Genomic DNA, 14,385 nt, shown 5'->3' on the forward strand with positions numbered 1-14,385 from the left:
CTAGGCCTCTCAGACTACTCTCAACTGTAAAGAAGTTTTGAAAATGTCAGCGGAGCTGCCAGAACTTCCCTATATTCCTTCAGTACACTCAAATGTATACTATCCGGCCCTATCTCTTTGTCTAACTTTTAGTTTAGTTAGTTTCTCATGAATACAGTCTTCTGAAAATCGTTCAAAGTCTTAGGTAGACAATATTTTCAGGTAGACAATATTTTCCTTCTAGTTCCTATTAAGTTACAGAGACTGTTTCATCCAAAATCAGTGATTGTATAAATAAGATAAGTTTGGTCTGTCAAGTCTAAATTAAAATTTAATGCTGACAAAACCAAGATACTGTGGTTTTGAAAGGATCTTACTAAAGTTCCCAAGGTGATTATAGATAATGATGATGGTTTTCAGTTGAATGTAAAAGAATTTCTGAAGTTCTTGGATTCATCTCTGATGTTGGAACCTCAGGTTAAGTTAGTTAGAAAAGCTTATTTTAAATTAAAACAACTGCATTTGTTGCGTTCTTATTTTCTCGAAGATCATTTTAAAATTATTGTACAATTAACAATCATGTCTTTATTAGATTATGGAAGTTCTTTATATTTGTGTCTCATCTAAAAAAGTTCTTAGACTTCCGATGATACAGAACTCAGCAGTTAGGATGATATTTCGGAAGACTCATTTACAGTAGATCATGTGAGGCCACGAACACAATGCACTGGTTACCTGTGAAATTTCGAGTTGTTTTTAAGGTGGTCTAGTATTTAAGTTTCTGAATGGCTTATGTCCTAACAATAGGTTTCAATTGGTAAATGTCTTGAACTCGAGGGCAGCCACTAGAAGATGTAATTATTTACTACTTGGTTTTCCTTCTAAAAAAGTTTGATTTAAAGCAATGTTTACCCAATCATTTTTTCCTAGCTATTGGAACAGTTTACCTAGAGAGATACGTCTAATGAGGAATTATCTTCAGTTTCGTAAAGTTTTAAAACCATATTTACTGGACCCATAGGGTTTTAGAAAAAACAAAAACATAATAATTATTAGAACATTATGTTTGAAGTTTTATTCTCTGCACTTCCTGATGTTTATCAGCTTCTTATTGTTACATTCCTGTAACTTGCCTTGAATCCTAAATTGGAGAATTGGCGAGAGATAAATCTCAGATAACGTAACATATCTTACTTCCATTCCTATTTGTGTTCTAAAGTCCTACTCTGAGCTCTTACAGAACAGAAATATGTTAATTAGCTTCTACGTATTCCTCCCTTTCAACCTTGGAAGCTCACAATGCTACTTTTGCACTTCTTCCTATCACTAACATTTCTAAAACAACTCTTGTCCTCCCATTTTACCGTATAACTATATTTATTTCTTCTATTTGCATCTTTGCTTCCCCAACCTACTTTAGTAGTTTCTCGTAGCTTTTCCTTATATTGATGCCTGTCTTCTTCTTTCTGCATTCTCTTGTAGATTATGAATGCTAACCTCTTTTTTCCTTAGTGTACTCGCTAGATCAGCCTGGAATTTGCGGGTCTTATGTCCCTCAGCTGGCGCTGAAGTGCTGGAGCTGCAGTGTCCCTTGTTATAGGACAGAGCACACTTCAGTGTTTCTCTGTCTGCAGCAGGTAGAAGGTGGTCCTGCAGTGCAGTGCCTGGATTGGTCATTGAGGCCTGCTTCTGAACCAGTTAATTAGCTGTCCATTCCAGTGCTGAAAGAAAATATGTCAGAGAGAGAGAGAGAACTGAGTAAGAGCACAATCCTTCTGGGGAGAGAGATTTTTATCTTCGGGATGAGAAGACAGCTACAGTAAGCATCTCAATGTTGGCTCACCCCTGCACCCCATGAACTCCTGGAGGGCACAGTTTGCTCTCTTTGAGTTCTGTGCCATTTTGTTATTTAATTGCCTTCCTTAACACGCGTCTCCTGCAGTTTCTTCCCTTGCGACCCCAGACAACTTTCCTCTTGTGCCCTCAGTATGGTAGCACTGACTGAGGAAGTTAAACGCTGCTTGTGGTGTGGAGTGTGCTGTGCTACATTGGAGCACCGCTCCACATGTTGTTTCTCCATGGCTTCAGCACACTCTGAATACAGAGCCCTCAGGGGAAAAGGCTCTGATTGTCTCTATATGTGATTTGCCACTTCAGGGTGACATTTCACTGTTGGGTAGTGCAGCCCAAGTAGTTTCCTTAGAAAACATGGGAACGGTGGCCATCTTGGCTTCCTGACTCTTCTCAGAGGGTGTGCTGCTGGTGGCTCAGGCTTCTGTATTGTGAATGTCTTCAGTTAAACCTCTGTCCACTTCTGCCTCTGAAGGAGGTCTGTATATCACCCAGCATAAATAGATTTTTCCATTCCCTGTTTCCAGATTAACCTACTGTCTCTTCCTTACCCTGTAAGTCCTGCATTTCTGTTGCTTAATATTATACTTAAGTATGTCCTACTGGAACAGACCGAAGAGCCATCAAGCCTAGCATCCTGTTTCAAACCAGGTTATAAATCATTCTTCCTCTCTCTTTTTTTCCCTACTCTATCCTTCCTGAATAGATTATAGCCTGGTATAACTATATCCCAATAGTGATTCTCCGTGACCACCACTAAATCCAAGTCAGCCTCACTAACACAACCTCTAGATCCGGAACTTTATTTTCCATACTACAGGTATTAGTATACACAACATTCTAGATGTTGCCCCTTTCCCCATTTCTGTAGAGGTATGTAGTGTTTTACTTAAGGTTTTATTTTTCTTTACCTGAGGCCTTTGTTCACCTATCCCCAATGATTCTAGTTTAAAGCCCTCTTCACTAGGTTAGCCATTCTGCTGCAGAAGATGGACACAATCTCTGTTCAGCATCCCATGAAAAATCATCCCATGGTCCAAGAAGCTGAAACACTCTCAATGACATCTTCAGGAAGTGAGCTTTTTCTGCTTTGGCCTTTACCCTCAACAGGGGGATTGATGAGCATCACTTGTGCTCTTATCTGCTTCACCCTTTCTCCCAGAGCCATGAAGTGACTTTTGATATGTTTATGGGATACCTAAAAGTATCTTTCATGCCAACATGGACGAGAATAAGATAGGGAAACCAGCAATTGGAGGCAAGTGTGATTTATATCTGCTCTAACTGCTTGTGCTGTTTTGTTTGGAAGGTGAGCTAGATCCAGAGAGAATGGGTTCAGGTATACAGTATGGCGACGCCTCCCTACGCCAGCTTCGGCAGCCACGAGGAACGCAGTCACAGACCAAGCAGCAGTGTAGCTGCTAGAAACCATGGGAACGTTGTCTCTGCCATTCAAGAATCCCTGGCAAAGGTAAGCAGGCACTTCACCTGTAAAACTGGCATTTTCCCTGCTATTCTGCTAGCATTAACATCTGAGAGAGGCACCAGGATGCCTAACACAGGTGTCCTTGGTATTTTGTTTTCATGAGGCTTGAATTCAGTATCCATGGCTTTCTTCACTTCTATCATTGGAGCTTGAGGAAGAGTTGATTTCTGCAGTGTGTTTTGGTGGGGAGGGGGATGAAGTTGGGGGTGAGTATAGTTTGCAGTATTTCATCCCTTCTCTCCCTGCTAGTTCTGTACAACCTGGAGTTAGACTCCATGTTCTGGGTCATCCTCAGGTGGGGGTGGAGGTATGTTTCCCCATGGTGAGAGCCCCTACCCCCAGGAATTTGGTACTGTTCAGGTTCTTGGGCTTTGGTCCTCTAGTTGAGATTAGGTAATGTTTGATGCCAAGGAGAATCTTTCATGTTGCTTTTTTTTCCCCCCCATTTAGTGTCGTATCTCAAGCTGGTTTTGGACCAAGGGGGTGTGAAGCACTTTTGCATTTCGTTGTGTCCCGACTCCCTGGATCCTGAGCGTTGCAGTTACCCCTCCCCACCTTCTCCAACTTTTTTTTTTTTAGTATGGATGCCCCACCCTCTTTGCATTCTATTGAAGTCTGCGACCCACCAAGACAGGACAAAGAGAAATCTGGGAGTCCATGGAATAGTCTGAAACATTTCCCATGCTCTGACACTACTCTTCTGCTGATGCCTTTTCTTCTGCATGGAGTGTGAATACCATCCTTTGTTTTCACTGTGTGGTATAAGAGCAGTTGGGTATTAATCCACTGTGAAGTTTTTGATGGCTACGTGTGCAGCAGGGAGCACTTGGCAGGTGTATGTTTTAGGCTACCACTGAAACAGAATTTAGGGTATTTACCTGGAGAGATCTGTGAAGGAGATGAAGTCCTGGGAGAGCCTGGACAAGGTTGTGGAGGTGGGGGTTATCCCCTTTATGCATCAGATCCAGCCCAAGTCCAACTGAGATGGCCCTGGGCCATACCCCTATTTATGGGTGGGGAGAGCAGTTCAGGGAATTCCATATTCACATAATTTTCTGCAGTAGCTTCTGATCTCAAGCTCCCAAAGTGATGGAGTAATGTGAGGGACGTTGCTTGGGGACAGTTGGGATTTGAACTCAAGAGTTCTTAGAGTGAGCACCAGACCCCACTTCTTGCAAGAAATAAGTTCTCCTCTTCAGACTCCAGGATAAGATTTTGATTCCTCTGCTCAGTTTTAGGTAGCTGTGAGTACCTGTCTGTAACCTGCTGTTTGTTTTGCATAGCCCCTCCCCTCCCCCCCCCCCCCCCAAACACTTAATTTCAGATCTTCAGGAGCTTTCACATCAAGACTCTACTCTTTAGTACTGGCTCTTTGAACTTAAAATTTGGGGAGAAAGCTCTGGATCTTACTGCCTCCAAAAACAGCACAAGGGCACAGACTAAGAATTGGCTATGCAGAGTCTCACTTCTTTGGAAAGGAAATGTTCATGTTAATATCTGTCTAAAATCTGCGAACTGATTAACTGTATGGGTGTGTTGGCTTACTGTAAGTCTTTGGGGTTGGCTGCATATTTTGATTTTTTTTTCCTTTAGTTTGAGAGCATGCTGTGTCAGTATGAGATGTTTTTATCCCCCCAGCATCACCATTTCCTGTAACTGACGAGCAGGGGTGCTCCAGGATGACCTTGCAAAAAGCTTCATTCCCTGGAAAAGTCATTTGGCTCTGGTTTCTGGTGGGGCAGGCATTCAGAACTAATGAAGTGTTCTGGAAACTTCACAGTTTGCCTTTCCTGATAATCTTTGCTGTTTAAATGTGGGAACCACATACAAGTCTCTGCTGCTCAGAATCATTTATTTAAAATATGCTTTTGGTACAAACAGTTTCTGGCTGTGTTTCTATATCAGGTAGATCACATTTGAACAAGGAAGGAAGGATGGAGGGAGGGAGTGAAGATTAAAAAGTGGCAGTGGTTCTAAAGAGCCCAGAGTAGAAATCTGTAGAACTGCACTAATGGAAAATATTGGGAAGAACATTCAGATGACGGGGCAAGGTTTTGTGATAGATTACAGGGGCTGGGGGAAAGCAGGGGCAGCAGCATTCTATATACTCCTTTTTAGAAGCAATGTTTTGGATTTGTAAGTAGTATTTATTTATGGAGTTAAGGTCCTTCTCTTCTACAGTTCCTCTTTCTCCTTCCTTCCCCTCTATGGAACTGTGTGACTAATAGCACCAAACTTCAGAGAGGCAGCTTTTATAACAACATAAGAGTTGCAGCTTTCCTCAGGCCTTTGTAGAAAGCTGCTGGTACTTTTCTTATCTGTCGTTTATAATGTTGAGGTTGATTTTAAAACATCTCTGCATACCTTCTTTCCCCCCCCCCCCCCCCCCCAACCATGCCATTACATGTCTAGCTATGTCACATTCACAGTCTTAGTGTAGAAGAAAATGGGGAGGGAGGTGGTGTCCCCTCATAGTACTCTGACTTAACCTGTATATGTGAGCTGCACATCATGGGGATCCTGTTCTGCCCAAGGGTAGGTCATGGATACTGAGATCAGTAAGGTAGATCCTTATTCCTTCTGCCAGAACAACACTGATTTCTGAACAGTCTGGACTATAACTGGTTTGGCCAATCATCATGTGAGTCCCCTCAGCCTCTACCCAATCCTCATCTTTCTGTGAAATTTTCACTTCTAGCTTAAAATGCCTTGCAGAGAAGCTTGAGTCACAGGTCTTATGCAAGAGTGTTATTCTACATGGGAAGACAGCAGGTCCTCCCTGGAAGTTGACCTGTTTGGAAGCATATCCGACTCACTTATGGCAAATGTGGCTTAGGTCATTTTATTACCAGTCGGTACAATATGATATAAAAATGAAGAGGGGGCAGATTTCCCCAAGGTCTCATTTTTGGAATATTCTGGTTTAAAATCTTGCTAAGTGCTTTAGCTGTGAGCACCAAAGAGAAATTGGAGGTGTACCTCCGAATACTACTACGAATACAGGTGTATATACTGTTACCTGCATTACAGGCAGCTCTGAGAAGAGTGAGAGAGTATTTGTGAATAATTTCTGTGGAGCATAGCAGTGTGAGTACTATATGGAGTATTTTCAGACTATGTGCAATCTAGTTTTACAGGATGCAGTGTTACAGAATGTAATTATTGCCCTAAATTTTCCCATAGTGTACCTATGAGGTACCTCTATTGTGGTTATGTATGATCGGTACAGTGTCTGACTAAAGTTGGGCATTTAGCGTGAGCTCCCTGTAATTAAATCAGCAGAGGAGAGAGACTCGCTTTACTTATAGCGAATGTGAGCTGATTATTGGACTCCTCGGCTGGCAGGGCTGGGAATGGCCCCTGGACTCTCACTTGCAGGCTTTTGATTGCTGAATTCTGGGAGCAAACCCCACATTTGTCAGTCTGGAGAGGGCTGAGGCTGCTCTTACTAAGGCATGCCCTGTCTTGATTTAAAAAAAATAAAAATGGTTAAAATGTAATGCTGTGTGTATGGACTTTTGGAAAGATTGTTGGATGGAGACTTAAAAAACTTCCAGAAGGATGTGCTTCTCTGCTCTTTAATAAAAATATCAATAAATGATTTTATGCATTTCTTGGGTAAAATTTGCTGCTATTTCATGTACTTAGCTCCAGTCTATAGGGCTGAGAAGTTTACATCTGTAGTTGTTGGATGTTAAAACACACTAAATGCAAAGGCTGTGTGGTAATTATTGGGAGTGTGCTTAGCATGTTCTCATCAATTATGGCAATGAAAACTGCACTAGTGTGCATAAACCTGGTTGCAATTAGCATGGATGCACTTAGCGTGGCACTAAAGTGAACCTGCCTACCTGCAAAAGTGATGGTTAGCGTGTTCTACTTACCATGTGCTAACTGTACTATGCAGTCCAAACTCATTCTATGGCCAAGTCCTGCCTAATTCCCACTCAGTAATGCAATGTGGAGTTAACGTGTGTGCTAATCACCATGTCACCACAGTAACAACTACCGTGCTTGTATAGAAACAGTTAACACATGCCAATTCCCATGTTTACTGCTTAGTGCACTTAGTAAAAGGGCCCCATAGTGTATTATTTATCCAAAGCAGAGGTTAGATATTTATAGATGTGGAAGCAGGAGAGAGAAACGCCCATCCAGCAAGTGTTGCCTGCAGTCAACTCAGTTTTTCTTCGGTGCTGGCAATGAATATTCATAGGTTATTTTTGCAATGTTATTATGCAGAAATTGGATAACTACCTACTGTGTAATGTCTGTCACCATGCACACTGCTCATCTAACATTCCAGAGGCCAGCAGTGCTGTTTTAGTTTCACAGCTCTGTCCTGAGATGGGTTAACCTGCCATAACAGTATTTGTCCTCTTTAATAAAGCATATGGAAGACACTGTTCTCCGCCCTCAAACCACACACACAGATATTTCTCCTTTTGGCAATGAGTGGGAGCCCCATACCCTGAGAGCAGTTTGTACCGAGGCTGCTATGACCAGCTACTCCTCTGCTTTACATAAAGGTTGACTAGTGCTCAGATTTGGCCAGTAGACCAAATGTGTAATGTCCTGTTTGATTTCATCTATCTATTAAGAGGGTGTTTGAAATCAAGCAAAGAGTCCTTTATTACCATTTACAATGTCTGTGATCTTTAAAAATGCCCTTTTAGCACAATGACAATGTTATAGTAATAAAACATACAAATCATACATCAATATACCCAGTACAACACAATCACTTAACTATTGGTTAATACACAATTAAAAAAAATATCTACTATAATAAAACTCACCCTCAACGTTCTGAAGTCACTCACTGAAGGGTTCATGGATTCATGGTGGTGAAGCCACACACTGACCATGTCTCTCTGCCCCGCCCTCGCATGACGGACCAATCAGAATAAACACCCTCAACATTCTGAAACACAAAGGACCATCGCAACACCGTTCCCAGGCAACACTAGGCAACGTAACACGGACCAATCAGAGGAAACTACGTTACAATAAGGGAAGAGCATTCCCCAGCAGAATGGCTCATTATCTGTGCAGCACGGAGAGCACAGAAACACCGCTGGAACGAGAGAAGAATATTCCTGCTGTGGGTATGTGCAAAAATAGACCGGGGGGGGATTTTTAGTGCCAGAGGGCCTATAGCACAGTCTATATTTGGGATTGCTTGACATGGAGTCAGAGGAGCCGGAAAACAACGTGCCCGTCACCATCTGGGACGTGGGCGAACAGGACAAGCTGCGGCCCAGCTGGAAAGATTACCCGTGACCCAGCCAGCAGCAAACAGCGACCAAGGAAGGGGGAGGAGTACTCCTTCCCTGCCTAGGAATCGCTGGAGACTGGCTGCCAAACTAACGAAACAACCGCACACCGACGCACCACCTCCATAATTCGAAAGGCATCCACTCTTTCTTCAACAGAAATGCAAACTAAAAATACAAAACAAACAAAGAATACATGGTTTCTCAGGCGGCTGCAGGTAACTCCCCATCCCCTTCCTCTTCTGCCGAAGCGGCTAAGGACGTGCCCAACCATCCCCAGCCAAGCTGTCTCCCACCTCGGGGATTCCCCGAGCACCCGGAAAAAGACGGCGCTGATTCCTGCAGCGCATAAATGTTCCAACATTCCCCTGCAGCCGGCCTGAAATGGACCAAACATACTGGATCACCCCCCGACGGCCCGAGACCGTGCTCTTCTCCCTTCCGCCAACTTAAAACAACCACCCCCGTCCTCAGGCAAGCCGTCACCCACCTCCAGGATGCCCAGAACCCCAGCCCAATGGAAAAAGATGGCGCTGCTTCCAACAGGACATTTCTCTTCCAGCATTCCCCTACAGCAGCCCTGAAATGGCCAAAAAATACCGACAGACAAAGAACGTGCTCCTCTACCTTCCGCCCATCTAAAACAACACTGCTGCCTCAGCACAACTCAAAAAAAAAAAAACATTCAACAAAGGCTGACCCCCCCCCCCTACAACCACATTTACATTTCACCAACAGAAAGACCCCCCTCCACAAACTTCCTTGACAGACAAAACCACACACACACAATACAACAGAAACACACCCTCAAAGCCACACACCAATCCAACCCACTTTGCCAGCATAGCACAGCACATCCCCCAACCCCCAAGCAAAAAACAAAACAAAAAAAGACACATCAACAACCTGCACACACACTGAGCACTTGGGATTTTCAAGTACCACTACCATCTGCCATTCCACAGTGTCCTAAGGAGCTCTGGCCTCAGGCATGTGCAAGCACTATGCATAGGCAGGGTAAGATCAGCAGGCTCCCTCCCCTGTACCTACGTCACATCTGTTGAACATGCCCCCCCACCATAGCATAAATGAGGGGATGCATTTATTCCCCCCACCCCCAAGCCTGCTGGACCGGCACAAGATAGCAAAGAGAATGTTAACAGTAACTCTCAAATTTAGAGGCACCTATCCTGGCCTAATGCCCATACCCTTCCTCCACCCTCCAGCAAGTCCCCCCCCCCCTTCTTGCCTGTGGAGCAGTACACATGTCGATGGGAAGGCTGGTCTGTCAAGGCAAAAAAGGCCATCACCCAAACCCTGTCCCCACTCCAGCAAGTGCCCCCCCCCCCCTCTTGCCTATGTGTGAAGCAATGCACATGTCGATGGGAAAGCTGGTCTGTCAAGGCAAAAAAGGCCATCACCCAAACCCTGTCCCCATCCTATTGTGTGTTAAAGGCGCTTTAAGATCCATCAGGAGGAGCTCTGGTGCTGGTATTGCCGAATACGGCAGGAAAACCCAGGCCTGATCCAGCGCATGAGGGAAGCACCTCAGAGCCCAACGTAAGTACCAATAACATTGCATATCCATAACAGGCATATCCATAACAGGTTTTTTTTTTTTTTTTTTTGTTTTTTAGTAAGATCTGAGTATGCAGCTACCATCATCATAGTGTGCCCACAACAATGTGTTGCATTCAAACACAAAACTATGAAATGACATGGCAAGGGGGGAGGGGGACTTTGGGACTTCACACCTCAAGTGAGCTAAATCAAAACATACTTCATGTCACCTAAAGCTGCCTTGCACATTGAAGCACGTGTGGAAGGCAGAAAAAAAACCCAGCTAGTTGAAAAATCATCTGTGGGAATTGAACCCCTATCCAAAGTATACAACACGACAAGGGAGCAAGTGAAAAAGACAGCACAATGACTATAGAAGCCCGTCGCTGAATCAGCTGCCACCCAAAATGCAGGCCCCTCATTCCCCAGAGCACATACCAGATGGCTATGGCAGTGTGAGCCCCAAGTTGTGTGCAGCACTGTCCAATATTTGTCCCTAACTTACCTCAATCTCTCCTGTTCCCTACCACTACCTATGAGGGAAGAAGAGGGTCTGGAGCAGGAAGCTGTTCGCTGCTGAATGAGATTTGAGAGACAGTAGTTGGTGTATGGTAAGCCCTACCATGGGTACATAGTTAACTCCACTGGCTAGGCTGGAGAGCAGCCTGCTGCTCCCTAAGCTAGCTTCTCCTCGTTTTCACTTCATTCTATGTGTTGCTTTTTACCTGAGAACAGGAGCAGAAACAGCAGCATACAGCCCTTCTGTCCTTCTGAGATTTGGGGGAGGGGGGAACTAATTGGGATCAGAAGGGGTGAACGTTGGGGGACATGGACAGAGGAGTATGGTTTGAGGGGAACGTGGAGAGTGGGAAACAGCACCAGAGGGACCTCTCAACTCTCTGCCTCTTCCCACGGTGCTTTCCCCCACCACTGCAAATTATGCAAAAACACATTCAGATCCTTATCATACCATAACAGCACTATGTCCCAGGACTCAGAGCAACAACTTATCTATGAAAATGCGGAACTGTAATCAATACACCAGGTCCTAAAACACCAATACACCACCTAGTGGGAAAACAAATGGGCCATCTATAAGATTTCTACACAGAAACCTACATACTAGAACAAGGGTGGCAACCTGTGTCCTGCCACCAAATTTTATATGGCTCAAGTACATACAGAAAACATCATTAACCAGAGTTCTGGCAATTTTAATGCAGTATTTCACAACTATTTTCAGAATAGCCACGCTAGCAGTTTGTTTCAATCAGTTATTTATCACAGCTCTGTGTATTTCCGATTTCAACATTGTATAATGTTGCGGCCTGCTAGGAATAGTACTGACATTCATGCAACCCTCTGTGTATAAAGGTTGCCCATCCCTGTGTCAGCAGAATACTGCACCTTGGTCACATGCAAAATATAAACAAACCCTCAATAACTTTGAAACAAGGGATTACAGAGCAATAGAGATATGAAGGCAAAAACCTGAATTGGAAACCTCAAGAAGTCAGACTGTGCATATACAGCAATATTAAAGAAACTGAAATGAAAGATATCAGAGATGCACATTTCCAAAAGCTGACATCTTCCAATTTGCCCCTCTCTGTTCTTATCCCTCCCAGTGTGCAGTTTTACCCCTCAGTGTTCCACTGTCCCTATTCCCATCCAGCACTGCCCTTCTGCATCCCTCCCCTCTCTTCCTGCACCCCCCACTCTGGGACCAGCATCTCTCTCCCCCCTGCCTCCCTTGTGGTCTGGCTTCTTTCTCCTTCCTTCCTTCTTCCCTCTCTCTGTAAGACCCTTGTCCCACTCCTCTTCCTTTTTCCACATGGGTGGGATGTGGCCAGCTAGAGATAGCCTGATTTAATCCCTGATGCTAGCCACAGACCAAGGTAAGTTTAGGGGGAGGGGGAGTGAGAGATATGCTAGATATGTGGGAGGGGGACCAGGGAATGGAGGGGAAAATAAAGAGATTGGACTCAGGATTAAATTTACCAATGGGCAACTGGGCCCCATTTATATATGGGCCTGGGGCAGCTGTCCCTTGGTAAAAGTGGCCCTTCCTATTCTAACTACAGACATTACTATTAAATGCCAAATTCAGCTTCTTTTTAAATATTTGGCTTACAAATTTAAGCTGGTTTTAATAGCTTTATACTGTTATTCTTGCCATATTTGTATTATAATTTGATGAAGGTGGAGGAGTTATTTTCATGTAAAATGTCATCTAAGTGAAGTGCGTCCATGGCCCTTTCCAATTTCTATTCATTTACATTCTGTTTTGGGTTTACTTCATCAACGTGTTTGCAGATGAAGTGTTATAATTACGAGTCCCATGACCTGTTTGCACAAATGGGAAATTATATTTTTCCATGAAATGTCCCATAGTGTTCTTTTTTTTCAAATGGTGTGAAGTTTATAAAATAAAACTTACATAAGTAAATGAGTACCTGTATATAAACCGCTTTGATTGTAACCACTAAGAGAAGGTATGTTAAGGAGGGCCTTGAATCAAAGAGATTGAAAATTCTACAGGAAACAAAACACATCTTGGAATCCCTATGGATTGAAATTCTACATGTAAAGGGGAAAAGAATAGTGATAGGAGTGTACTACCGTCCACCTGGCCAGGATGAACAGACAGATGTAGAAATGTTACCAGAAATTAGGGAGGCTAACAAACTGGGCAACACAACAATAATGGGTGATTTCAATTACCCCAATATTGACTGGGTAAATGTATCATCAGGGCATGCTAGGGAGATAAAATTCCTTGGCGAAATCAAGGACTGCTTTATGGAGCAGCTGGTACCGAAGCCAACCAAAGGAGGATAAATTCTAGCCTTAGGCCCAGATACACAAAGGTCCCCGTTAAGGACCTGTCTGTATTACGGATTTGGAAATACCGAGGGATTCCCCAAAGAGAATTGTATGTAAAAGAGCTGCTCGCTGCTTTTGAGAATAGGGCTTATTTGCATGCAATAGGGGAAAGCCAGCCAGTCAGTTGAGCATGTGCAGAAAAGACAATCGCTAAGCATGACTGCTCTGCGCATGCTTCAAACGTCTTCATTCACGCAGACAAGCTGCATGTGTGAAAGAAGTTTTGGCTTTTTTTTGTTTTCTTCTTTTACTAGATCTTACCTTCAGCACAAGGAATGGACAACACCAGAAGGGGAGAGGACGGGCAACATTCTCTGACCCTGTCCTCCCTATAGAGCAGTGACAAGAGGAACAGCTCTGCCTCTATCAGGCCTTCACTTCCTCCCCACCTCTGTGCAAGCTCAGCAGCAGCAATACAGCTGGTTCACACTTCTAACCCCTGAATGTTTTGCTGGCCAGTTCTAGAGCACACAGAAACAAGGTCTAGGAGAGAAGTGCCGCAGGGGGTGGGGTTCAGTGGTGGTCACTCTAGAGACTTTTCTTCTCTCCTCTCTCCCTCTTTCCCTTGCTTTTCAAAATATGCTGTAGGTACAGATGCTAGGCTCTTACAATAATGTGTTGCAGCCTTTGCTGACATCTGCTAGGGAGTTATATAGCGCTTTGCTTTAATATCTTCTGCAGCTGTGGAGTACTAGCAAGAACTGTCAGGACTGTGTGTTCCAAACCTTCTGTTAAAATTTCATCACTAACGGTAGGGGCTGCTTCTGTGCATTGTTTGCAAAACTGCAGCTTTGCATTCCGTTTTCGTTAGCTGCTACCGTGATATGACAAGAGCTCGGAGAACCATTTTGTGCATGTTTCCTTGTACTTCTTGCTCGCTAAACTGGCTAGAACTGGTATAAAATCACATTGCTGGCTCGTTAGGGTTTAGTGCATCTGGACTTTAAGCCTTAGTGGAGCGCATGATCTGGTGAAGGAGGTAATGGTGCTGGGGCTGCTTGATAACAGTGCTCATCGTATTATCAGATTTCATACTGGCTTTGGAGTAAGTACACATAGAAAATCCAATACATTAGCATTTAACTCTCAAAAAGCAAACTTATGATAAAATGAGAAAAACAGTGAAAGAAACTCTTAGAGGAGCAGCTGCGAAGGTCAAAATTGTGGATGTTGTTCAAAAACACCATCCTGGAAGCCCAGGCCAAATATATTCCATGGATTAAAAAAAGAAGGAAGGAAGACCAAATGACAGCTGGTATGGTTAAAAAGTGAGGCGAAGGAAGCTATTAGAGCTAAAAGAAAACTTCAGAAAATGGAAGAAGGATCCGAAAGAAAATAATAACAGCA

At 43.7% G+C, this 14,385-nt stretch overlaps 1 protein-coding gene across 1 annotated transcript in view; it reads left to right on the forward strand.

The window, feature by feature from the left end:
- RAB4B (RAB4B, member RAS oncogene family) overlaps nt 1-6,911 on the forward strand; it is a 52,238-nt gene extending 45,327 nt beyond the window's left edge. The window contains exons 7-8 of the mRNA XM_030218216.1: nt 3,140-3,301; nt 3,767-6,911. Of these exons, the coding sequence (XP_030074076.1) occupies nt 3,140-3,255 (116 nt within the window). The 3' untranslated portion in view covers nt 3,256-3,301; nt 3,767-6,911. The remainder of the gene's footprint in view (nt 1-3,139; nt 3,302-3,766) is intronic.
- The last annotated feature ends 7,474 nt before the right edge of the window (nt 6,912-14,385 follow it).

The sequence above is a fragment of the Microcaecilia unicolor genome, chromosome 11 (assembly GCF_901765095.1).
Source record: "Microcaecilia unicolor chromosome 11, aMicUni1.1, whole genome shotgun sequence".
NCBI classification, from domain to species: Eukaryota; Metazoa; Chordata; class Amphibia; order Gymnophiona; family Siphonopidae; genus Microcaecilia; species Microcaecilia unicolor.